Consider the following 24,445-nt stretch of genomic DNA (forward strand, 5'->3'; position numbering starts at 1 on the left):
ATTTCAGAGCCAAAGGAGCCTCATGACATTAAATTCTAAAAAAGGGGCCAGTGCTATAGTATCCCAAATGGGTACGTTTGGCCCCCAGCTGCTCCACCTTCAATCTAATTCTCTAGCTCCCTGTTAATGGGACTAGGAAAGCAGAAGATGGCTCCAATACTTGGGCTGCTGTACCAACTTGGGAGACTTGAATGAAGGCCCCAGGCTTCAGCCCCTGGTTGGTGGGGCCATTGGGGAGTGAACCAGTGGATGGAAAGTCTCTGCCTTTTCTGCTCCCTCTCTGTAACTCTTTCAAATAGATAAAATACATCATTTAAAAAATATCAAAACCTACAGTGAACATACGAGTATTGCCAACGGGTTACTCGTCACAGCATATACTTGACACATACAGCCATGAAAAAAAAAACCAGCTTGAATTCAGGTCCTTCTTATCACCAGCCTTTTATAAGTCCATGCTTTCCCAGACATGGTTACAAGATTAACAGTGATGGGCCCGGCACAGTAGTCTAGTGGCTAAAGTCCTTGCTTTGCAAGTGCCAGAATCCCATATGGGCACCAGTTCACATCCTGGCTGCTCCATTTTCCCATCCAGCTCCCTGTTTGTGGCCTGGGAAAGCAGTAAAGGACAACCCAAAGCCTTGGGACCCTGCACCCGCTTGGGAGACATGGAAGAAGCTTCTGGTTCTTGGCTTCATATTGGCTCTGCTCCAGCTGTTACGGCCACTCTGGGAGTGAACCAGTGGATGCAAGATCTTTCTCTCTGTCTCTGCTTCTCTCTGTAAATCTGACTGTCCAATAAGAATAAGTAAACCTTTAGGGCCCAGCTCCATGCCAGTGTGCCTAGGAATGCAGCAGAAGATGACCCAGTGTTTGGGTCCCTACACCCCTGTGGGAGACTTGGATTAAATTCCTGGCTCCTGGCTTTAGACCAGCCCAGCTCTGATCATTATGGCTATTTGGGGATTGAACTAGCAAATGGAAGATTGTCTATCTAACTCTGCTTTGCAAATAAATGTCTAAAAATAATTACACTTAAATTTTGTTGGAATTATTCCAAACTAATTTTAAACAATGGAGATATGGGGGGGAAAAACCTCCGCAATCCTCAAACACTACCAATTTGAAGTCAAAACTACTACAAATATTTTGTAATCAAAACTGAAAAACATTTCAATCATTATTTCGGTACAGTGCTTTTTGATTTCTTGGTCTGTGAGAATGTACTTCTTTACAAAATTGACAGGAAATGAAAATTTTGAATCAGAAAGTATTCTAAAACTCACAGAAGAAGATATTCAGATGGATGCTATCACATTTCAGAAGGCACACAAAAAAATGAAAAGTCTGTCTTAAATATTAGGAAATGTTGTACATTATTATTTCATTCTTGGAAGAGCAGTTTCTCTTGGAACCAACATCATGACTTCCCACTGAGGATCTGATTCTGTATGACTAATCTAAGGCCTGAATACCTGGAAAGAAACTAACCATTTGATCTAACACCTGTTTCTATGTGGGCAGTTTCTAAGATTAGTGTACTGTATAAATAACTTAGCCTTTGGACAAAGTAATTAGATCTTGCTGTCCAAAGCAAATATATAATGAAACACTGATAATCAAACACAGTCAAGATCAGGAAAGGGGAAAAAAGCCCATATGGTTAAAAAATCCAAAATCATACATTACAGTTCAAGTACTAGTGCCTCAGAATCTGTCTTCCTGACAGAAATTGGAATGGATGTTTTTCTTACACAAAACAAGGAGAAAGGATACATACTTTCAGACAGTTTCAGATGCAAGGAAGAGCGAAAACATTAAAAGCAGCCACATTTATTTTACAAATCACTCCAAGGCAAATCCAGAGGCAAATGGTCCTCCAAATTGGAGAAATATTTAAGGCTAATGCTGTATGGCGCTGAATCAAAGGATGAATGCACTATTTGTTTATATCCCACTGTACACTAAAAAGGTTTTAAGGACATATTCAGCACAAGTGTAATCTAGCAATCAAATTTGAAAGACTACATTAAGTTATTTATAAAATCACAGCTATTGGGCCGGTGTGCCAGCCTAGCGGCTTAAGACCTCACCTTGCACGCTCCAGGATCCAATAGGAGTGCTAGTTTGTGTCCGGAAAGCCCCGCTTTCCATCCAGCTCCCTGCTTGTGGTCTGGGAAAGCATCTGAGGAAGGCCCAAAGCCTTGGGACCCTACACCCACGTGGGAGATCTAGAAGTTTCCTGGCCCAGCTTCAGCCGTTGTGCCGAAGCTGTCTCTCCTCTCTGCATATCAGACTTTCCAATAAAAATAAGCGAATCTTAAAAAAAAAAAAGCAAAGCTATTCAAAACACCAAAATATGCCTCTGTGCTTTAACAAATCTTTTTTTCAGTGACAGCTATGCACATGTTGTTATCCAATTGTAAGAAAATGAGAACCTTTGTCTAATGGAGGTTCTGCTAAATCAAGAATCTGCTAGCACGTGGGTAACTGCGAAAGTTAACCGATCATTCCACGGATTTTTTTTCAAGTCTGGAATGTGTGTCCCAAAAGCAATGTCATGACAATGCTGGCCCAGATAATTGCTCTCAGAGGGGCTGCTATTTTTTAATGCCAAGGTTAGAAAGTTGACAGGACTAGAAACCCTTGTAGGGTCAGGTCATGCCAGTTACTCTAATACTGGTATCAATAAAGTTGGTCCATATTTCATCAGGTTTACAGAAGTCCGATTAGGAAGTAACACCATTTGCTTATAGCTAGATAAGTGCCTTTAAATTTAAACATGTTAACATTTCTGCTTTATGCTGGTAGTGAAGAAACTACAGTGCTTAATCAGTTGCTTTAACTGCCTGTCAGCAATATTGGAAGGAATGACTAAAAAAAATCTCTAAGTTTTTTTGATTGTATCATGCAGAAACACTCATTTTAATGTGCATGCTTTTTTTTTTCGTTAAGATTTATTTTCACTGCAAAGTCAGATATATAGAGGGGAGAGAGAGAGATCTTCTGTCCCACGATTCACTCTCCAAGTGGCTGCAAAAGCCAGAGCTGCACAGATCCAAAGCCAGGAGCCCATAGACTCCTCCAGGTCTCCCGAACGGGTGCAGGGTCCCAAGGCTTTGGGTCATCCTCAACTGCTTTCCCAGGCCACAAGCAGGACTGGATGATTGGAACCAGTGCCCATATGGGATCATAGAACGTGCAAGGTGAGGACTTCAACTGCTAGGTCCCGACGCCAGGCGCAATGTGCATGCTTTACCTTTGTTTAACATGGTTTCATAAACAAAGGGTAGCTACTGGGTTGTTTCCAGTCAGTACTACACAGCTTCAATTCAGTAACACTGCTTTGTTTTCCTTCAATTTAAGGTAATTGTCTACTCACAGAAAATTATACTCATTATCCATTCATCAGTGAAGTGCTTCTTTGCCTTTTTTTCTCAAGATCAATTTAAATCAAAAAGTGGGCACTATGGTGCAGCCTGTTAACCTGCCACTTGGATATCCCAAATCCTAAAGCAGGGGGCTAGTTAGAGCCTTGAGTACTCCATCCTTCTAATTCAGCTTCCTGGCAGGCAACAGGCCCGTGGGTTCCTAATACCTCCTTGACAGTCCCTGGCCAGCGCTAGCTGCTGCCGTAACAAGAAGAGACAGAAAAACTCTGTCACTCTGCCTTTCAAATAAATCTGTTAAAACAAAGTATTGAGTAAATGTTTTAAAATATAAGATTTGGATGGCAGGTGAAGATAACAAAATCAAACTTTTTCTACAATGTTTATAATCGCATATTACACCACTGATTTTCCAGCTGCACAAACTGAGAGCCAAGGAGGTCAAATGGCAACCACAGACTGTATCTGTGGAATCCTGGTCCAGGGCACTCCCTTCATGTTGATATGGGCCAGCGCAGTAGCTCAACTGCCTAACCTCTACCTTGTAGCACTGGCATTCCACATGGGTGCCAGTTCGTGTCCCTGCTTGTGGCCTGGAAAAGCAGTAGAAGATGGCCCAGAGCCTTGGGACCCTGTACCCATGTGGGAGACTCAGAAGAGGCTCCTGGCTTCAGATGGGTTAGGCTCAAGCCATTGCAGCCATTTGGGAGTAAACCAGCAGATGGAAGATCTTTATCTTCTCTCTGTAAATCTGCCTTCCCAATTAAAAAAAAATTTTTTTTTTTTTACTTTAATGGCATGGTTGCTCTGACTCGTAGTCCAGTAAGAAAATATCCAATAAAAAGATTATATACACACATATATATAAATGATACAGGAGCTCACCATCATGCCCACACAGGCCTTCATCTCTTACTGATGTATAGAGTTTAAGCCATCATAGAGTAAGTAATTCCATGACTTAAAATACATTTTAAACATCAAGCTATCTCAGCGCAGGAAGAGCAGTTGTCTAGTTTATGTATATCAAATGTTCCTTGGAAATATGATCCTTGCCATTTCGGGAGGGGACAATGAGGACAGGGTCCTCGGATGACACCACCTGGGTATAGAAAATGGACTGGGGAGATGTAGCTTTCTGGCTTGCTACAGAGATCTTTGAAAAAATTTAAGTTATTCTGTATGTATCTCTTTCTTTCACACCTGCATCCAGGCAACGGAGTAAAAGTTCACAGCCCATTTACAGTTGTGTCCCAAATCTCCCGTTCTGAGTGGTACTCCTGGCTCATTTGTTTTCCCACTCTTTGGTGATTCTTCACACACAAACACACACCTCTAATGAATCGCTCAGACTTCCAGCATCTCTTGCCCACTCTCAGCTCTTTACTGAGCAAGTGAAAGCTGTTAGAAAAGACCAGTCTCATTTTCTAAACGCCAATTTAGCAACCACAATCTCAACACCAGCAGGTCGGCTTTTTATCCCCAGTGCCTGAAACAATACCTTGCAAACACACACACACAAATTATATTTAATAAAACATACCCTCCCTGTTGACAGTGACTTTTCCCTCCGCCTGCTGAAACTACCCCCTCCCTGCATCCAAGATCTCACTGTTTGCTGGCCTCTTTCAATTTCACTCTTGGAAGGCTCTCCTCCTCCCCATTCATTTGTGCCTTTCTGGCACATAACCACACCATTACCTCCCTCAAAGTGAAGATTCTCCCTTCTCTCACCTTCCCTCAGCTACAACTCCCGATTCCTTCTCCACCCAAGCTTGGGTTGTCTATAGTTGTCACCTCTTGCTTCAGAAATTCCCTTCTGCTCAACATCATGCCCACATAGGCCTTCATCCTCCAAATCTGCACTTCAGAAAAATAATCTCTCCTACTCCCATCCAATGATGAATTCTCACAGCTACCTTAGCAGTATTTGAATGATTTGACAACTTAATTCACAAAACAATTTCTTCTGTTTCTGGTGTACCCCATTTTCCTGGTTGACTCTCACTGTGAATTCCCAGAAGGCTCCTTTGTTGGTTCCTCCTATAAATAGTGACAGATTCTAGGGAACAGCCCTCCCATTCTGGATCTCTGGTTGACACTCAAAAAGGTGGGACCCTAAACAGTAGCAGCAACACCACTGGGGAATTGTTAAAATGCAATCTCAGGCCCCACACTAGGTTACTAAGCCAGATTCACATTTTAACAAAATGAGACGATTCATGTGTATCACATTTTGTGCAGTCATCCAATTACCTGTGTCATATCAGCCATACAATGTCAAATTCCACCCACAAGCTAACTCTCCAAAATCTCCTGACCCCTCCTCCAACTTCAGCCATGTGCAGGTCTCAATGCTGGATTCCACTAGAAACCCATGAGGCATCTGAAACCAAAATGCAAAACAGAAATTTTGATTCTCTCATCTCCTCTGGCCAAAACCCTATTAAATTACCCTTGCCATCTCTTTGTTTTCCAGTCCTTGGGCCAAAGTTCTGTTGGCTGTACCTCCAAAATGTTAAGAGTACTACCACTAGCTATCATTTATGCCCCAACATCCTAGTCTGTGCCACTGACTGGTACTTTGAGTAGAAAGGCTGGAGCCCCCCAAGTCTCCCTCTTTTCCCTAGGTTCCCTGTACACTATATCCAAAATGTTCTCTAAGTCTAAATCAGACCAGAGTTCAAAACCTTCCAATGGCTTTGTCAGTTTCCTACCTTGACTTCCCAAAGCCTACACTTGCTAGCCCATCCACAGTACTACAGAATAGTGTTCTGCTCAAACTCATCACCTCATTCTACTCCTTCCTCCCCCAAATCTGCCTCATCTACTCACTTGTCAGCTCTATGACTTTTTCTAAAAGACTTTCTTTCAACACTATAAAGACCCTCACTGCTTTTTCATCTATCTTATTATTCTGCCTTTCATTTTGGCACTGAAATAGTTTTCTGGCACTATATATATAACGACTCTTCCTCTTGCATGTATGGTCCACAAGCAGGGCACTTTTCTTTTAATCCAACTCTTTAGAAACAGTGTTCTAAGGTACTGAGTATTCAAGTACTGGTAGTGGAATTGGTGGGGGAGGAGATACATTTACATGTTATCATTCTGTATTTACACGTGCTTGAGTTGCACAGATCTGGATGGAAGAATACACCTATGGTTTTCAACAGGTTGAAATTTCTGAAATGTGGCATTAGTTCCAAAGCTCACACATCAAAACAGGGATCTTAAAAAAAAAAAAAAAAAAAAAGAACAAAAACTCTCAATGATTTAAGCCACATTCCAAATGAACTGGATCAAAAATGGATCAAAATTACTGAGAGCAGGGCAAAAGTGTCACTATTTACTGAAGTTCCTGAGGTAATTCGCAGGTGAGATAAATCTAGGAATCACTGGAATACAGTATGAGAATACTGAGCAGAAGAAATCTCAATCATAGTATTATGCAAATTTAAAGCATCTTTGTCGGAGATGGCAAAGAAAATACAATGATAATCACAAGAATAAAAATGTTTCAAATAATAGGTCTAAAAGAAAGTGTGTCTTCCAGGATTTTTAAAGTCTGTTTTCCTGTACAGTCTAATTCAAACTTAGGTACTTTCCACCATTTTTTTTTCTCCCACATGTGTTAAGGCAAATTAATGAACTGTGAAAAAGTGGTGACTTCTATATAAGTGACATATTATGAAAGCTTTTGGGAGTTTGCTAATATTTATAACTTGAGAGGTGTCACACAATGAGCTGCATTTTTGTAACCAGTCTATCATCACCAAAACAAAATGCTATAGTCTTGAGAGAAAAGAATTTCTTCACAACTCAATTTAAATTACAACAAAATAAACTGTTAATTATGCTGGCTGGTATTTTTCACTCCAGAAGTAATACACTTAACAGGCTCTTGTCATCAAACTATTCTTAGGGTATGTCTAATTAAAGAGTGCATATACCCACGGCTAAGCTCACCTTCATTGTCTTATTTTCTTGGAGTGGACGGAAGTCAATCAAAAATTTTAAAAAATAATTTCGTGATTAAAATCCTTACTCCACACAAATACTACACATTTTCAAAAGAGCTTTGGAGATATTTGAGCAAACTCATTTTGCAAGTGAATGACCTAATACCCAGACGAGATGAAATGACATGCCTAAAAGTCACACAAGAGAGTTAGAAGACAAAAAAACAACTTTTTTTTTTCAAACAAGCAGACAGGATTTTTCACATGTTAATCAAAAAGAATCAAGATCATCAGATTAGGAAGAAATGAATGAAAAAGCATGTTACACATAGATTTAAAGGACTAGTCAATCTGCTGCCTCCAAAACCCAAAATTTTCTTCAAACATGTGGACATATATATCCTTCAAGAGGCTAATCCTTAAAATAGTAGAATATTGGAAAATTCGATTTACATATTAATTGCATTGTTATAATGAAATTAGCTCATCAAACATGAAAACATCAAACAGCACCAATACCAGAAAGTTAAGAAGGTAAATACACTATTGTTTAAAATAATATGTATTCATTGATTGGGATAGAAATGAATTGACTTATAGCCACTAGCAAAAACATTTAAAATAACTGTTTGATAGAAAGGCCACTGGTAGCCTCTGGCTAAGCGTCCCAGTGTTGGGTCACATGGCAAATAGCAAGCTGCATGTTTTCAATTGCTCAACTTCGAGCCATGATACTATATAACCACATTTCATCAATGGCAGCATTTTGGGTGACCTAACTACTGTTATACCTGTCCCAATTAAAACAAAACCAAGACAAATCCCTTTTTAAGCACTAGATTAAACATATCTATGAAGCAGCAGCAAAGCGTTTTACAAATGGACTACTGACTGTATCAAAATGCTACTAAGGAAAATACAGCAGCAAATACTCTATTAAGAGCACATTATTCCACATGGAATCCCAAATTATTCTTATCTCTAGTTCCATAAATTCCTGGAAGTCTAGAGATGAGCAAGTGAATAATCAATGGGGGTAGGGAAAAGCTCTAAATGGTTTAGTGTTCACATTTTAAATTACCCAAGTTAATCTTATGCTTAAAGAGAAATCCAACAGTATCTAAATTTCTTGAAGCACATGGAACTAAAATGCTAGCAAAACATTTGTGTTTATTCCCCTCTTCTCCCAACCCCCCAACAGCATTGCAGTTTTAAGTGAAAATGAAATAGGCATGGTTTTGAAGTTTTTCTAATGTTCACACTTCACTCTCCCTGTTCCCTGCTCCTCTCATCAGGTGATCTGAAGACTACCTGGTTTAAAATATTTGGTAATTCAGTGCAGAAAATTAAGGTCACAGACAAACTACAACAACTTTTAATACACCATTAATACTAATGATTAAAAATTATTGCATAGTCTTATGCACTTTCCCTAAAACATTTTCTGAAATTAAATGAATTATATAAAAGACAAATAACCCTTTAAAATGTGGATGGCCTTTACTACCTCGATCTTCTATCCTTTTTTGTTTTTTCAGTACTTTTGTCCATTGTTTTCTCATTATCTCCCCTGCACTTTGGACAATACCATTTCCCCTTTGGTTTATAGGTAAGTGAGACACATGAAAAGTGAAACCACTCAATTGGGCACTGTTCATTGTCACATCCTATCATTTCTCCATAAGACACTTGGTTACACAAACAGTATGTAGGCTCGTTGGGATCGATGGCAAACTCGACGGGCGACGCCTCCCTTTCCTGCTTGGCCTTGGAGCGCTTCTTTTTCTTGGCTGACTTGGATTTCTTTTCTTTGGGCGGCTGATCATCACAGTCTTCAATCCCATTTGTCATGTGACATAAATCACGACTCTCACTGGTCCGCTGTCTGCGGGGTCTTCTTGAAGATCTTTCTGGTTGGCTGGAATCCATCTTCCCTTTATCTGAGGCTCGTTCACTTTCGGTGGGATCTTGGAAACACTGTGAATGCAACTCCATTTGTCTTGCCCGATTTTCCACCAATTCAAGCATTTGTGTAACAATCTGAATTTTTTCATCTCCCAATTCTTGACTATTGATTAAAGCTCTCTGGAGATGTTGCTGTAGGCGTTTTTTCTGGTTTGAGTCATCTTCTTTCTTATATTTTTCATAGACATCATCAATTTCCTTTAATGTTTCTAACACAAGAAAAGAAAAATGAGTGTTACTGTGTGTTAAGCACATATAACATTTTAAAGTCAGTTATTCCGTTTATTTATTTGAAAGGTGGAATTACAGAGATGGAGAGAAAAAAAAGAGGGAGAGAGACAGACACATCTTTCATTGCTGCTTTCCCAGGTGCATCAGCAAAGAGCTGGATCAGAAGTGGAGTAGGTAGGAGTCGAACCAGAACTCCCTGTGATGCCAGAGCCATAGGTAGCACCTTAACCTGGGGCACCACAAGACTGGGCACAGTCAGTTATTTCTTACAGAACTGGTGAAATTAGAACTCAGGCAAGAAAACTACACTCTTCCCTAGTGTGTATGTATTTTTTTTAAGATTTATTTTATTTTTATTAGAAAGCTATACAGAGAGGATGATCTCCCATCCATTGATTCACTCCCTAAGCGGCTGCAATGGCCGGTGCTGCACCAATCTGAAGCCAGGAGCCAGAAACTTCTTCCAGGTCTCCCACACGGGCGCAGGGTCCCAAGGCCTGGACCGTCCTCTACTGCTTTCCCAGACCACAAGCAGGGAGCTGGATGGGAAGAGGAGCTGCTGGGATTAGAACCAGCACCCATTTGGGCTCCCAGTGTGTGCAAGGCGAGGATCTTAGCTGCTAGGCCACTGCAGCAGGCCCTATATATAGGTTTATCTCATATATAAAGATATTATCCAGTATGAAAGAATATATAAATAAACTAATAATGGTAGCAATGATCATGTAATTAGTAACATTAATAATTATTAACAGAATAAAAGATGTGTGGTCAATTAAAAATTCAGACTTTTTAAAAAAGATTTATTTTACTCAAAAGGCAGAGTTACAGAGATATAGGGAGAGAAAGAAAGATCTTCCATCAGCTTGTTCACATCCAAATGGCCACAATGGCTGAAGCTGGACTGGCCTAAAGCCAGGAGCTTCTTCAGGTCGCCCCCAGAAGTGCAGAGACCCAAGGACTTGGGCCATCTTCTATTGCTTCCCCAGGCACATTAGCAGGGAGTAGAATAGGTAGTGTATCAGCCAGGACTTGAACCGGCACCCATCTGGGATGCCAATACTTCAGGCAGTGGCTTTATATGCTATGTCACAGCTCCAGTCCCCAAATTAAAAAATACTTAACATGGACAAAAACACTATCTGTATCAGGTCAGAGTCTACCTACTGTCATCTCACCCATACTTCATTTGAATATCAAAATAACCCTATTTGTAAAATTAACATGCTGTTCTCTGACTGTAATACATAAATAGGGTCCAGGAGGAGGCTGCGGATTCCAGCCCACCATTAGTCTGCTGCAGGTAGAAAGACACAATGTCTTCACTTTCACATCAGATTCTGATAGACTTGAACAACGCAGAATAAGCAACACTTTTAACTTCCCATCATCTTATTTTAGTGGCTCTCTTATTTCAGTATCACATGTGAAATTCTGGAAAATCATAGTATTTCCACAGTAGGTTCTGGTTCTGCCATCAAGTGATCAAACCACTGACGAAATTACAGTGAAGTCAGCACTGGATCACTGCGGCTTTGTAGATAACTCAGCAGTTGGTTCTAGGCTTTTTAAAAACTGCTGATATAGTTGTGCAGCATAAGGGAATGTATTTAAATAAAAATAGCTGAGTCACCAGGTGATATGTAAGAATTGGAGTTTCAGATGAGAGGAAAAATTAAGATTAATTTCATAAAACCCAGTCGATTTCTTATTACATATAACTCTACCGGAAAGAAGTTTTGTCGTACTAAGGGTAGAGAAAAAAATCTAATTTATGGGCTCATATGGCATACCATTCTCCTATATTTCAGCATAACTAGAGACAAGAATATAAATGTTAGACAAGTGAAACATAAACACTTGGGTCTGTCTACAAGTAAGTTAACATAAAGCAAAAACATTCATTTCCACTCAAACGATCTCCTCCCTGAAAGCTGTACCGCTCTCACACTCAATAGGCCACTCTATAAACTAAGATAACGGACAAAGCAGCACTGCACACTTGAAGTGACTCATATCTGCAATATATGCTTTTGAAGAAAGCTAGCTCACTTGTTCAAGTAGGCATCTAAGTGCCTTTTTTTCTTAAAAGAACCTAGTTTTCCCAAAAGGAAAATAAGGGTATGCGGCATTTTCCCCTCACAAAACACCTGAGGTTTTAAAAAAAAAAAAGTAAACCTTATTTCAAATATTTTGCAGCTAATAATGAGTTAGAAACTAATGGGGCTGGCACTGTGGCACTGTGGCATAGTGTGCTAATGTGTCGTCTGCAGGGCCAGTGTCTGGTCCAATGCTGGTTGCTCCACTTTGTGTCCAGCTTCTTGCTAATGTGTCTGTGTGCCTGGGAAAGCCGTGGAGGATGCCCTAGGTGCTTGGGCCCCTGCACCCAATGGGACACTTGGAGGAAGCTCCTGGCTCCTACTTTGGTCTGGCCCAACAATTTGCTGCAGCAATTTGGAGGGCGACTCAGTGGGTGGAAGAGCTCTCTCTGTTAGTCTGATTTTCAAATGGATAAATATATCTTTAAAAAATAAAGCTATACTCTCCACAACAAAAAATAAATAAAATTAAGAAAAGTTAGGGCCCGGTGGCATGGCCTAGCGGCTAAGGTCCTCGCCTTGAACGCGCCGGGATCCCATATGGGCGCTGGTTCTAATCCCAGCAGCAACACTTCCCATCCAGATCCCTGCTTGTGGCCTGGGAAGGCAGTCAAGGACAACCCAAAGCCTTGGGACCCTGCACCCACTTGGGAGAAACGAAAGAAGCTCCTGGATCCTGGCTCCTGGCACCAGCCGTTGCCGTCACTTGGGGAGTGAAACATCGGATGGAACATCTTCCTCTCTATCTCTCCTCCTCTCTGTATAACTGACTTTGTAATAAAAATAAATAAATCTTTAAAAAAGAAAAATTAAAGAGCAATTATACCAGGTAATCATACCAGTACATTAATACTATACCAGACACAAATTTACATTCTGGGGGGTTATCATTCGTGAAGAACTGGGTAAAGCTGCCCCACGGAAGGCCAGTTCAACTCCTGGCTGCTGCACATTGATCTATCTCTTTGGTAACGGTCTGGGAAAAGTGGCAGAACATGACTGGAGTACTCAGGCCCCTGCCATCTGCGTGAGAGACCTGGATGAAGCTTCTGGCTTCCACCTGGCCCAGCGCCAGACATTGAGCCCACCTGCAGAGCAAACCAACTAGTGATAGATCGTGATGGAGGAGCTCTACCTCTCTCTAACACTTTTTTTTAAAACATTTATTTATTTTCATTACAAAGTCAGATATACATAGAGGAGGTGAGATACAGAGGAAGATCTTCCATCCAATGATTCATTCCCCAAGTGAACGCAACAGCTGGTGCTGTGCCAATCCGGAGCCAGGATCTTCTTCCGAGTCTCCCACACAGGTTCAGGGTCCCAAGGCTTTGGGCCGTCCTCAACTGCTTTCCCACGCCACAAGCAGGGAGCTGGATGGGAAGTGGAGCTGCCAGGATTAGAACCAGCGCCCAAATGGGAAGCCGGTGCATTCAAGGCAAGGACTTTAGCTGCTAGGCCACCACGCTGGGCCCTCTCTCTAACACTTTCAAATAAATGCACCTTTAAAAAGCAAAACTATTCAAGAACAAAAGCATGAATATGAAAGATAACACACCACATATAAAGTTAATGAACAGAAAACCATGAAAGCTAAGCTTAGTAACCATGTGCAGAGTGAAAATTAGATTGCTTTCTATTAATATTGAAATGAATCATATAGAATCATAATTTTATAGAATTGAGGATCTTTACAATCTCTCCATCTTGTAAGGTTTACTATATCACTCATGTCATCAGAACTAATTATGCCAATTACACGTGACCAAATACATTCCTCTGTTAACAAATCAGTCTCTCCCCTCAATTTCAAATGGCTTAGCTTTTATAAAGGTCAATGTGTCTTTAAACATAAAAATCTGCAAGCTTTACAATCTTCAAGGTTACTACTTGAAAAGCTACAAATTTTCAATACACAATTCATAAGTCCATAAGTATCATCTTTTAAAAGTTACCATTTTGCATCTGAAAAAGCTAGCATGAAACAGTTTTTACTACAAATTAAAAAGTTTAAATCTTTTGAAACCAAGAACACTCACGCTGTCCTATGTAAAAAGGTCTTGGAGACAAATGTTCTCCACTCAACTAATGGACAAGTTACTTCTACACCTTGTAAATGTTAACTTCTTTGTCAAGTTGGTTTTACTTGGTATGAAGTCCTTGGACCTGGCCACAGCGACCGCCATTCAGTATTGACTTTCTTCCCACTAACAGAGATGGGTGCTATCAATCATTCGGATTCAAAAAACAAATTCAGACTCAAAAACACGTCGTTACTTGCTAGTGGCCACAGCAAATGTGATTCTAGAAGTGGATCCCTTAGACTGAAACACTGGATTAAGGACATGTCTGGAAAAAAAACAGAGGCTGGGCACAAGAACTTATCCGAAGTCCATGTGGCTGTTTTTCGATTAAGTGCAGGGTCTATTTCTTGATTTAGGGTTGCTATGATCATTTATTTAAATTCCCTAGGTAAACTTCTCCCCTCCTACATAGCCGATGAAGTACGAATGATAAACGACACTGGGCAGGACCAAGGTCGAGTCCTTGTCCTAGTTTCTTGGGCCTGACCACAAAGCGTGGGCTCATCACTGAGAAGCTGGCAAAGTCGCGACCCAGAGGCGGTGAAGGAACGCCAGGTGGTTGCCCTGTCAACCAACCCACTTCCTACTGGGGCCCGGAAGTGACACATGGCCCGGAACCTGTGCGCTCTCGGGGACAGCTAAGGTCCCAGCAAACAGTGTCTCCGTCCCGATGAAATGGCTGGGACACAACACAAACGCCGACGCCGACGCTGCCGGAGGCCCAACCGGCGCTCCGCACGGCCAGCCTAGCTCCTGATCCCTCAGCCATCAGCCGTCGCCGAGGCCGGCGGGAGCGCGCACCCGACCCCGCCCCTGCAGACGTCACGCCCCGCGCCCCGCCCCGCTCACGTCACGCCCGCGGCCCCGCCCCCAGGGCGCAGGGGGGGCCTGCTGGCCCCCACACACAGACGCACGAACACACACACCCCGACACACGGACACACGCGCATCCGCCTCCCTGCTCCGCGGGGACCCCTCCCCTTGTAGCCCCTCGGCAGACGGAGCCGGGGAAGGCTTGGGCGCGGGGGCGGTCCAGAACTTTCCCCCGGGCGGGAGAAGGGGAACAGCCCGTTCTCTGCCCGAGCCCAGAGCCGAGAGGCAGGGACCGAGCCCGAGTCCGCCGTCGCGGCCCTCTCTCTCCCCTTCCCTCTCGCCCGTTCCGATGCATCCCCTCTCGGGACCGGGGCACCCGAGCGGCCAGCGGACCGCTCCCTTCACTCCATTCCCGGCCGCCGCGGCCCCCGCCAGCACCACCTCCGCCCCGGGCCCGGCTGCACACTCTCTCGTCCCCCGACAGGCAGGCCGGCGACGTGGGGGCCGGCCAGCGCCGGAACAAATGCTCGCTGCTTTAAAATGGCTGATTCTCCTCCGCGACAGCTGCAAGCCGCTGGGTCTGTGCAGCTGGGGGGCCTGGGGGCTGACGCGCGGCCCCCTCCCTCGGCCCCGGAGACCCCGGCCGACCTCGACGGGGGCCTCTCGAGTCCCTCCTCCCCGCCTCCCCACACCCTGGCCGGGGAGCACTGTCACCGGGAGAAAAGGCAAAGTGGCACTGCCGCCCCACAGGCTCTCGGAGCGGCCGTGCCCCAAGAGCCCCGCGGCCCCTACCTTGGTATTTGTTGTCCAGCTCCCGCAGCACGGACACGTTCCTCTGCATGTCGTGGGGCAGCGACTCCACACACTCGAGGTAGTCCTGCACGTAGCAGGTGAGGAGCCGGCTGCGCTCCCCGCTCAGGAGCGCGGTCGACGAGTACAGTTGCTGCTGCTGCCCTAACATCCTGCCGCTCCGGGCCGCCGCATCCAGCAGCCGCGCATGCAAGAGGCACGGCCGCCGCGGGCACACACCGGCCGCCCGCCGCTCCGGAGGCCACGGCCGAGGCCCCCCGACCTCCACTCCCCCGAAAAAGGAGCCTTCGCTCCCCGCCCCCGCGGGAACAAGCCCAGGGGCGGGGCGAGATCAGGGCTCCCTCCGGTCTCCCCTGCGCCCTCCCCAGGACGAGGAGCCGTGGGGATCTCCCCCCAACACACACACACACCCGGCAGGAGCTGGCGCCGGGCTCACCGGCCTTGACACTCCCTGTCCCCCCAGCAGCGTCCCCCACAGGCTCCCCACGCCTCCTCGCAGCTCGGATCCCCGGGACGAGCCCCTCGCCGCCCCCTGTTCCTGCCAGGCCCCCTCCGTGCCTGTCCGAGGCTCTCGCTCCACCGCCCCCGCCCCCGCCCCTCCGGCTGCAGCCGCCCGTGCGCCTGCGCACGACGCAGCCCTAATAAGGCCCAGGGCCCGCCCCTACCGCCCCGCCGAGGGGTTCGCATTCTCCCGCCTTCCCTCCGCCACCCGGGCGATTGGTCTGTCAGCTCTCGGCCGGGGGGGAGGGTGCGGAGGGCGGCCAAACGGCAGGCCGCGCCCCGCCCCTCCTTAAAGGGGAAGCTCCGGCGCGCCCGCCTCCCCGCCCGCTGTGTGAACGGGACCTGAGAGAGCACCGGCCGGATCCTTCCTTCCGTCCTTTTCCCGGCGCTAGGTCGGGGTGGGGAGCCTAGGCCCGGCTGACTCGGCCCGGCGTGAATCTGCTTTTTGTCCCCCGTGAGGTAGAGCTGGCGCGGCTGCCCGCGAGCCCCTCCAAGGAGCCGCCGGCAGTCGCTCTTCGTTGCACCGCGGGAGCGAGGCCTGAGGGAACTACGCGACCCAGCGTGCCACGGGCGCGGCTCCCGGCATGCGCGGCGGCCGTGTTCCCGCCGAGCGGCGGTGGCTGGGCTCGCGGCCCGCTTCCTCGGCGCTGCTCTGGGGGCGCAGAGCCTCCCGGCGCTGCCTTAGGGGGGACCTCCGTGGCACCGGGCGGCCAGCGGGGAGGTAGGAGGTGCCCCCTGCTCTCTCCTGCCCGGGGCTTTCTGTGCCTTTGACAGTCTTCTTTACGAGGGCGTGGCCCTTCCTAGCGGACTTGGTTTGCAGGTTCTAGCCATTTGCTTCTCTCGCGGAAGGAATGACCAGAGTGCGTTTGTCCAACAATCAACCTTTGACAACAAAGCCGAATCTCTTTCTGGAGGGCGGAACGTTTAAGTCATTCACCGTGGGTGAGGGCTCGCTGGCGGAGGGAGGAGCCCCGCTGGATCCCCTACAACTAACTGGAGGGGGCCCTAGGACCAGCGGCCAGACCCCCGGCTGCCCCTGGCCCACGAAGTGACAGTTCCCTTCAATGAATTGCTGGGTAGCAACAACGAGATGCCAGCTACGGGGGCTGGCTCCTCATTGACAGGTAGTCTTGGAAGCTATGTAGCAGCGTGGGTGCAAGTCGCTCAAATACACAGGGAATGTTAATGGAATGCCTGTATAAACAAACCCTTTTGTGCGTAGTATCTTTGAATTAAAAAATGAGCAGATGATGAAAATGGCGTTGTTGCTAGGTTCACTTGATAAACCGGAAGGTAACCTCTTTAGAGCAGTGTTGAAACAGCTGTGCGTGGTACGCACTCAAGGACAGCACAAAAATCTAAATCTCAAAAACTCCGGGGAATTCCACTGCTTGGGATCCCGAGCACGAGCAGGCTGTCCTATATACTCGTGACACCTGGAGGTTTTAGCATTTGGTAAAGCTTTCAGATTGATCAGCCCCGTCTTGTCCAATCCTTTTAAAGGCAGTTTTACTGGGTTTTACCCGAACCCCGTCTGCCATTTGTTTTGTTTTCACACAAATCTGAAGCAGCTGGCCCTTATCCAGCGCCCCAGGTAACAGCACACCCCTTGTTGATTCAGGTTAGGTACTGAGTGCACCCCTGGTTCCCATTCAGCCCGATGGGTGATCTGCAGGCAGATAAGACATGTGGTTAGAAACTGGAAGTGAGAGAAGGCAATGCCACCGAGCACACAGGAACCTAGAGCGAGCTGAGGAAGGAAGGGTGAGTACGTGTGCCATGGGAGGTTTCAGCAAGGTCTTCTCAGTTTCCATCCCACAAACAGCTGGGAGGTAGTAAAGAATCCAGGTAACATTTAAGCTGGTGTTGGTGTGAACTTATGATCTAACGTGATCTCTGTGTGTGTGAATTATTGCAGACAGTTGCTTCTTTTTAAAAATTACTTACAAGGGTTAATCTCAGGCTTATTTCTGCCATACACCTGTAAAAGGAAGTTGGGGGGGGGGGAGGAAGAAAGCACCAAATTTGATGACTGTTGACTTCAGTTATTTATAACCTTTTTCTTCTTCTTAGTTTACCTAGAAATGTGGGGCTTCTTCAGAGTGACCCTATTAATCCATCTAAATGCAGAAGTTAAAAATCCTCAATTCCCTGAGACACAGAAGTTGATTGGTAATATATAATCCCATGAGTAAAGCAAGATGGCATCTTAATTTCTCTGTAATATATTTTCTACTCTTGAAGTGACTCTTAGAGTAACCTTAAAAAAGATAAGTAGCTGCAGCTCCCAGCATTAGTGCCTGGGATTACCTTTCATCTGTAAATGAGTTGCTTGAGAAAAGTCCCACACTGTCTCATATTTGCTTTGAGAGACAAGAAAGCAACAACTCCAAAAGGATTAAAAACAAAGGAGTAGTGAACAATTTCTCAAGATACTTCATGAGAAATTTTACCTTCTGCTTTAGGCAGGCAATTAAGTTAGAACTTTTACCTGCTTTTTAATGGTTCATAAATGCTTTATCATGGAAGTTTTCAGATATAAAAGTATCCTGATCGAACTTATGGCTAATACTGCTTAATGCATTCTGTTTTCCCTTTCTGGATTATTACATCTTTACCTGTAAATCCTTCAATGAACAAATGAGAGACAACTTGTGTGTTTGAAAGCTAGAATTAGAAGGGGAGACAGATTTTTCCATCTGTTGGTTTACCCGCTTCTTGGTCACAACAGCCAGGAGCCTCCTCCAGATCTCCCACATGAGTGCAGGGTCCCAGGCACTTGGGCCATCTTTGGATACTTTTCCATGCAAATTAGCAAGAAGCTAACTGGAGCATCCATATTGAAAGACTGCATTGGAAGTCTTTAACACCCTACAACATGATGTGCCTCCCACTTTTTTTTTTTTTTTTTTTTTTTTTTTTTTTTTTTTTTTGAGCTAGGAAGACCATCCAGTCTCCCCTATTGGGGCAGGAACACTTCTTTCCTAGGTTTGCTTGGCAGGTATCCACAGTACCCAGGTACTTTAGTATGGATTGTGGCTGTCTTACCGTTAGGCTAAATACCCATTCCTGACAGCACAGATTTAACACTGCAATCAAACCTGCCACTTTGAGTTATGGTGCTATTCAGCTTTTAAGATGACTACTAATTGTTAAAGAGCAATCCTAAAATATTTTAATGAAGGAATTATGAATGATGGATTGTTACCAAGAGGAAAGTATAATACATTGCAATCCCATAACCAAAAAAAGCAGACATCTAGGCGGGTGTTTAGCCTAGCAGCTATCCTGCATCCGAATGCTGAGGTTTGATTTCCAGCTCTCGCTGGTTTCACCCCAGCTTCTCATCCCTGCAGACCCCTGGGTGGCCGGGGTGATAGCTCACATAATTGGGTTCCTGCAATCCTTGAGGGAAGTGGGAGACCTGAATTGCATTCCAGCCTCCTGGCTTTTAGCCAGCAGGAATTTGGGGAATGAACCAGTGGATGAGAGCTCTTACTCTCTTTCTGTCCCTGTTAAAAAAGAAAGCAAACATCACCGCCTTGGTTATCAGAGAGAAAATAACACATATGGTATGCTTTGCATATTGCTGACCAGAAAAACATTCCCTTTCCCTGGGTGGTTACCATAGTTACAAGAGCTGTTTATAACATTAAGAGGAGGGAACTAGGTCACAATACTGAAGGAGTTTGAATTATGCAGTTAATGTTTCTTAAAAGCAGGCAAGTGCTTAATCTCAGGAAAAGTAGACTTATACTGTAAGCTCAGAAGTGAAATTCTCATCTAATTTTGCCTGTGATATTTAGGAATTTGTCCAAAATTAAGTAGCTGATACAGCAAAAGCAAATTATTTGACTTAGATAAATAATGTAATAGCTAGATCTATAGTATATATATATATATATATTTTTTTTTTTTTTTTTAAAAACGCTAGCACATTCTGTCCCTCCACATGCCCCTTTATCCTAAGTGAATAAGATCTTACCCTAAATTTTTTTTTTTTTTTTTGCAAGTAACTGATAAACCCAGCAGCTGCTTAGCTAGAATCTGGGAGTAGCCGAAACTTGTGGAACTTAACGTCATAACTTCTTTGAAAGCATGAACTAATGCTTGACATAATGTCTGTCAGATAGACTCTTTAATTTTTTGTGTGGTGATTTTTCATTCAATTGGCCATCTGGACAGAGAATGTAGGAGGGGAGACTGGAAAGTCACGATTGCCTAACTTTTACACCTTCTTTATGCCTCTTATTTACGCTTTTCATTTGTTTTTTTCTTTATTGAGAACCTCACAAAAAGATCTTACTATTCATAAATAATTTCTGTTGTGCTAGAATACTGTATAGTGTTTAATAGCCATTGAATGAAGGAAAAGAACGGGAAAAAATACATTTCCAGGTTGCATGATTTTAGATTTTTAGAAATTTCCTGATGACTATATGGGACTGATGAGTTACAAGTGCTAGAAGTAAGTTTGTATCAATGATATTGTCAAAGGCAGGGAGATCAGGCGCCAGGTAGCAAATTATTTGACTTATATAAACAATATAATAGCTAGATCTATTTTTTATATATATATAATTTATGTATATTCATATATATACAATTTTTATATATTTATATAATTTATATATTTATACATTATAATTTATATAATTATATATAATTTATATGTGATTTATATAATTTATATATAATATATATAGTTTATATATATATATATATATATATATATATATATATATATATATATAACAAAGATGTTAGCACGTTATGTCCTTAATTTTTTGTGTAGGCTGTAAGGCAATCTGGGTACCAGTTCTAATCCCACCTGCCCCACTTCCCATCCAGCTCCCTGCTTGTGGCCTGGGAAAGCAGTCGAGGATGTCCTAGAGCCTTGGGACCCTACACCCATGTGGGAAATCTGGAAGAAGTTTCTGGCTCTTAGCTTCAGATTGGTACAGCACCAGCCGTTGTGGTCGCTTGGGCAGTAGATCATCGAATAGAAGATCTTCCCCTCTGTCTCTCCTCCTCTCTATATATCTGACTTTCCAGTAAAAATAAGTAAATAATTCTTAAATGTTGGGCCCAGCGCAATAGCATAGTGGTTAAAGTACTTGCCTTGCATGTGCCGGGATCCCACATGGTCACCGGTTCTAATCCCGGCAGCCCCGCTTCCCATCCAGCTCCCTGCTTGTGGCCTGGGAAAGCAGTCAAGGATGGCCCAAAGCCTTTGGACCCTGTACCCACATGAGAGACCTGGAGGAGCTCCTGGCTCCTGGCTCCTGGCTCCTGGCTCCTGGCTCCTGGCTCCTGGCTTTGGATTGGCTGAGCTCTCCACTTGGGGAGTGAACCATCAGGTGGAAGATCTTTCTCTCTGTCTCTCGTCCTCTCTGTATATCCGCCTTTCCAATAAAAATAAATCTTTAAAAAATAATAATAATTCTTAAATGTTAAATCCTGCCAACATTTTAACGTAAAAAAATAAAATTAAAAAAAGATTTACTTATTTTCCTTGGAAGAGTAACAGAAGAAAGAGATCTTCCTCATGTTGGATCACTCTGCAGATGGTCACAATGGCAGAGCTGGGCCATCTGAAGAGCAGAACCGGGAACATCCTCTAGGTCTCCCATATGGGGGCAGGGACCGAAGGCCTGGGGGCATTCTCCACTAGCAAGTAGCTGGATCAGAAGTAGAGCCGCTGGGACTGGAATCGGTGTTCATTTAGGATGTTAGCCCCACAGGCAGAGGATTAGCCTACTATGCCACTTTGCTAGCCCCGTAAAATAAATCTTAAAAAGAAATAAAAAATAAAATGAATTTGATTAGCTAGCTTCTTTGTGTTGAATCTTTTGTTCCTCTTAATTGATTCTAAAGGATCTTTTTAAAGATTTTTTTTTCAAAGATTTGTTTTTATTGGAAAGGCGGCCCAAAGTCTTGGGACCCTGCACCTGTGTGAGAGACCCAAAAGAAACTCCTGGCTCCTGGCTTCGGATAAGCTCAGGTCTGGCCATTGTGGCTGCTTGAAGAGTGAACCAGCAGATGAAAGATCTGTCTCTCCTTCATTCTGTAAAAATCTGGCTTTCCAATAAAATAAAGTAAAATCTGTGAAAATATATTTAAAAAGCTTTCTCCTTTAAAAAAAGTAGGAATGTGATAGGTGAACTGTATTTGTAGAGACTGCTTATAATATTTCTTTTGCTGAACAAGAAAATACAGCTGTAATACAGGGTTAAATCATTAACCTGTCTAACTGGAAGGGAAATCAGCAGGGAGGGGAGGGAATTTAGGCAGGGGACAGGAAATCCCAGTGCCTGTTAAACTGTGTCATAAAACAAAGCAAACAAACAACAACAACAAAATTTACCTGTCTGACTCACAAAAAATGGCAGGAGGCAGCCAGTACAGTTTGTCTCTTAGATGTATTCACTGAAGATCTTTGTATTTAAACTCAAAGTCAAGGCATCATATTGGTTAAACATGGAAGTTGCAGTAAGTGCAGTCAAAAGATCAAAAGCAATACTTCCAAATTGATCATGTCGCTTATAAATTCAGTCAGCAATGCCAAGTAGTCAGCAAAGTTGTGGCAAAATAGTTGCCAACAGTTTCTAAATAGCCAATGAATGGTTGATGGCTAGTATCTCCAAAATCAAAGACCCCTATTTTCCTTTCCAGATCTCAGCTGCAGTAACCCACATTTTGATTTTGGTTTGTGTTTGTGAGGTGTGTTTGAGTCTAAAATATAGTACTTGCATGGTTTTATTTTTCTTTTCCAGGTAAGATTTATTTCACTATTTGAAATACAGAAAAAGAAAGAGGGAAAGATTTTTTTTTAAAAATCTTTTCTTCAACCCTGAAATAGTTGCCATAAGCAGGTCTAGGCCAGACTGAAGCCAGGGGGAAGAGACTGTTTGGGTCTCGCACATAGGTGGCAGGAACCCAAGAACTTGGACCATCATATTAGCAGGCAACTGGATCAGAAGCAGAGGAGCTGGGATTCAAACTAGCACTCCCATGCGGCATATGGGCATTGTAGGCAGCACCCCAAAACTGGCCCCCAGATAGGACTTGCTGATTTAAGGTAATCATCTGACTACCAAGATGGACCAGATACATAATTATCAATGCAAATTATAGATACTGACCATAGCATGGACCAAATTTCCAAGGAAACTTAGCTGCTTTCTGACTTGTAGATGGTAGGAATTAAAGGTGAAGGCACTTTTCAGGGAAATATTGGCTTTTGCAGATAAGATTCCTTGTGAAGAGTGACCCGTGACAACTGGCAGTTGTTAGAGCATGTATTTCTGCCAATAGCTGTATTTCCATTGACCTCATGAGAACACACAAGGATTGGTGACAGAAGGAATATTCAGGAGCTACAGATAAGAAACTGCACAGTTGTTTAGCTGGAGAATCAGAAGAATTTGAGGAATTTGACCTTCAGGCAAAAATTTTTCAAGTCAAAAATTAGTGAAAGGATTTGGCCCTCAGACAATTTGAGAGATTCCCCCCCCCCTTTTTTTTTACAGATTTATTTATTTTTATTACAAAATCAGATATACAGAGAGGAAGATCTTCCGTCCGATGATCCACTCCCCAAGTGAGCACAACAGCCGGTACTGTGCGGATCCAAAGCCAGGAGCCAGAAACTTCATCCAGGTCTCCCACACGGGATCAGAGTCCCAAGGCTCTAGGCCGTCCTCAACTGCTTTCCCAGGCCACAAGCAGGGAGCTGGATGGGAAGTGGGGCTGCCGGGATTAGAACCGGCGCCCACATGGGATCCTGGGACGTTCAAGGTGAGGACGATAGCTGCCGGGCCCAGAGAAATTCCCTTGTGGTTTTGGGTGTTGGTATGTGTATGATTGTTGAAAGATTTAACTTTTTTTTTTTTTAAAGATTTATTTTTATTACAAAGTCAGATATACAGAGAGGAGGAGAGACAGAGAGGAAGATCTTCTGTCTGATGATTCACTCCCCAAGTGAGCCGCAACGGGCTGGTGCGCGCCGATCCGAAGCCGGGAACCAGGAACCTCTTCCAGGTCTCCCACATGGGTACAGTGTCCCAATGCATTGGGCCATCCTCAACTGCTTTCCCAGGCCACAAGCAGGGAGCTGGATGGGAAGTGGGGCTGCCGGGATTAGAACCAGCGCCCATATGGAATCCTGGGGCGTTCAAGGCGAGGGCCTTAACCATTACGCTATCGTGCCGGCCCAATGGAAGCATCATTTTCTTTGGATACTTAAGAAAAACCATTTATTTTTATTTGAAAGGCAGATTTTGGAGGAAATCTGGGGTACTAAACTGGGTACTATCTGAGAAATTTTTCCACTCTGAAATGTTAAAGAGATTTTCTCCTCCTGTAAAATTATATTTGGGGTGGGGGCGGCGTGGTAGCCGAGCAGCTAAAGTCCTCACCTTGCACACACCAGGATCCCAAATGGGTGCTGGTTCTAATCCCAGATGCCCCGCTTCCCATCCAGCTCCCTGCTTGGGGCCTGGCAAAGCAGTCGAGGACAGCCCAAAGGCTTGGGACCCTGCACCTGTGTGGGAGACTCGGAAGTAGCTCCTGGCTCCTGGCTTCAGATT

The 24,445-nt window shown here is 44.2% G+C and overlaps 1 protein-coding gene across 2 annotated transcripts; it reads right to left on the reverse strand.

Annotated features, from left to right (window-relative positions):
* Positions 1–8,710: 8,710 nt before the first annotated feature.
* On the reverse strand, positions 8,711–15,813 carry ING2 (inhibitor of growth family member 2). 2 transcript variants are annotated; one of them, XM_004579020.2, is made up of 2 exons: positions 15,336–15,813; positions 8,711–9,525 (listed from the first exon to the last, which is right to left on the reverse strand). In XM_004579020.2, exons 1-2 carry the CDS (start codon positions 15,502–15,504, stop codon positions 8,855–8,857), a joined length of 840 nt encoding a protein of 279 aa, XP_004579077.1. In that variant the 5' UTR covers positions 15,505–15,813; the 3' UTR covers positions 8,711–8,854. The 2 variants fall into 2 exon arrangements, with proteins under 2 accessions (XP_004579077.1, XP_058525933.1); XM_058669950.1 differs by lacking the exon at positions 15,336–15,813 and adding an exon at positions 13,748–14,044.
* Between the last annotated feature and the right edge of the window lie 8,632 nt (positions 15,814–24,445).

This window comes from Ochotona princeps, chromosome 11 (assembly GCF_030435755.1).
Source record: "Ochotona princeps isolate mOchPri1 chromosome 11, mOchPri1.hap1, whole genome shotgun sequence".
NCBI classification, from domain to species: Eukaryota; Metazoa; Chordata; class Mammalia; order Lagomorpha; family Ochotonidae; genus Ochotona; species Ochotona princeps.

What these genes read in the sequence shown, in the direction of transcription:
- ING2 (XM_004579020.2), bottom strand. Translation starts at nt 15,504, where the DNA reads ATGTTAGGGCAGCAGCAGCAACTGTACTCGTCGACCGCGCTCCTGAGC. An exon ending in GCTGGACAACAAATACCAAG is followed by an intron (nt 9,526 to 15,335) that starts GTAGGGGCCGCG and finishes TTCTTGTGTTAG; the next exon opens with AAACATTAAAGGAAATTGAT.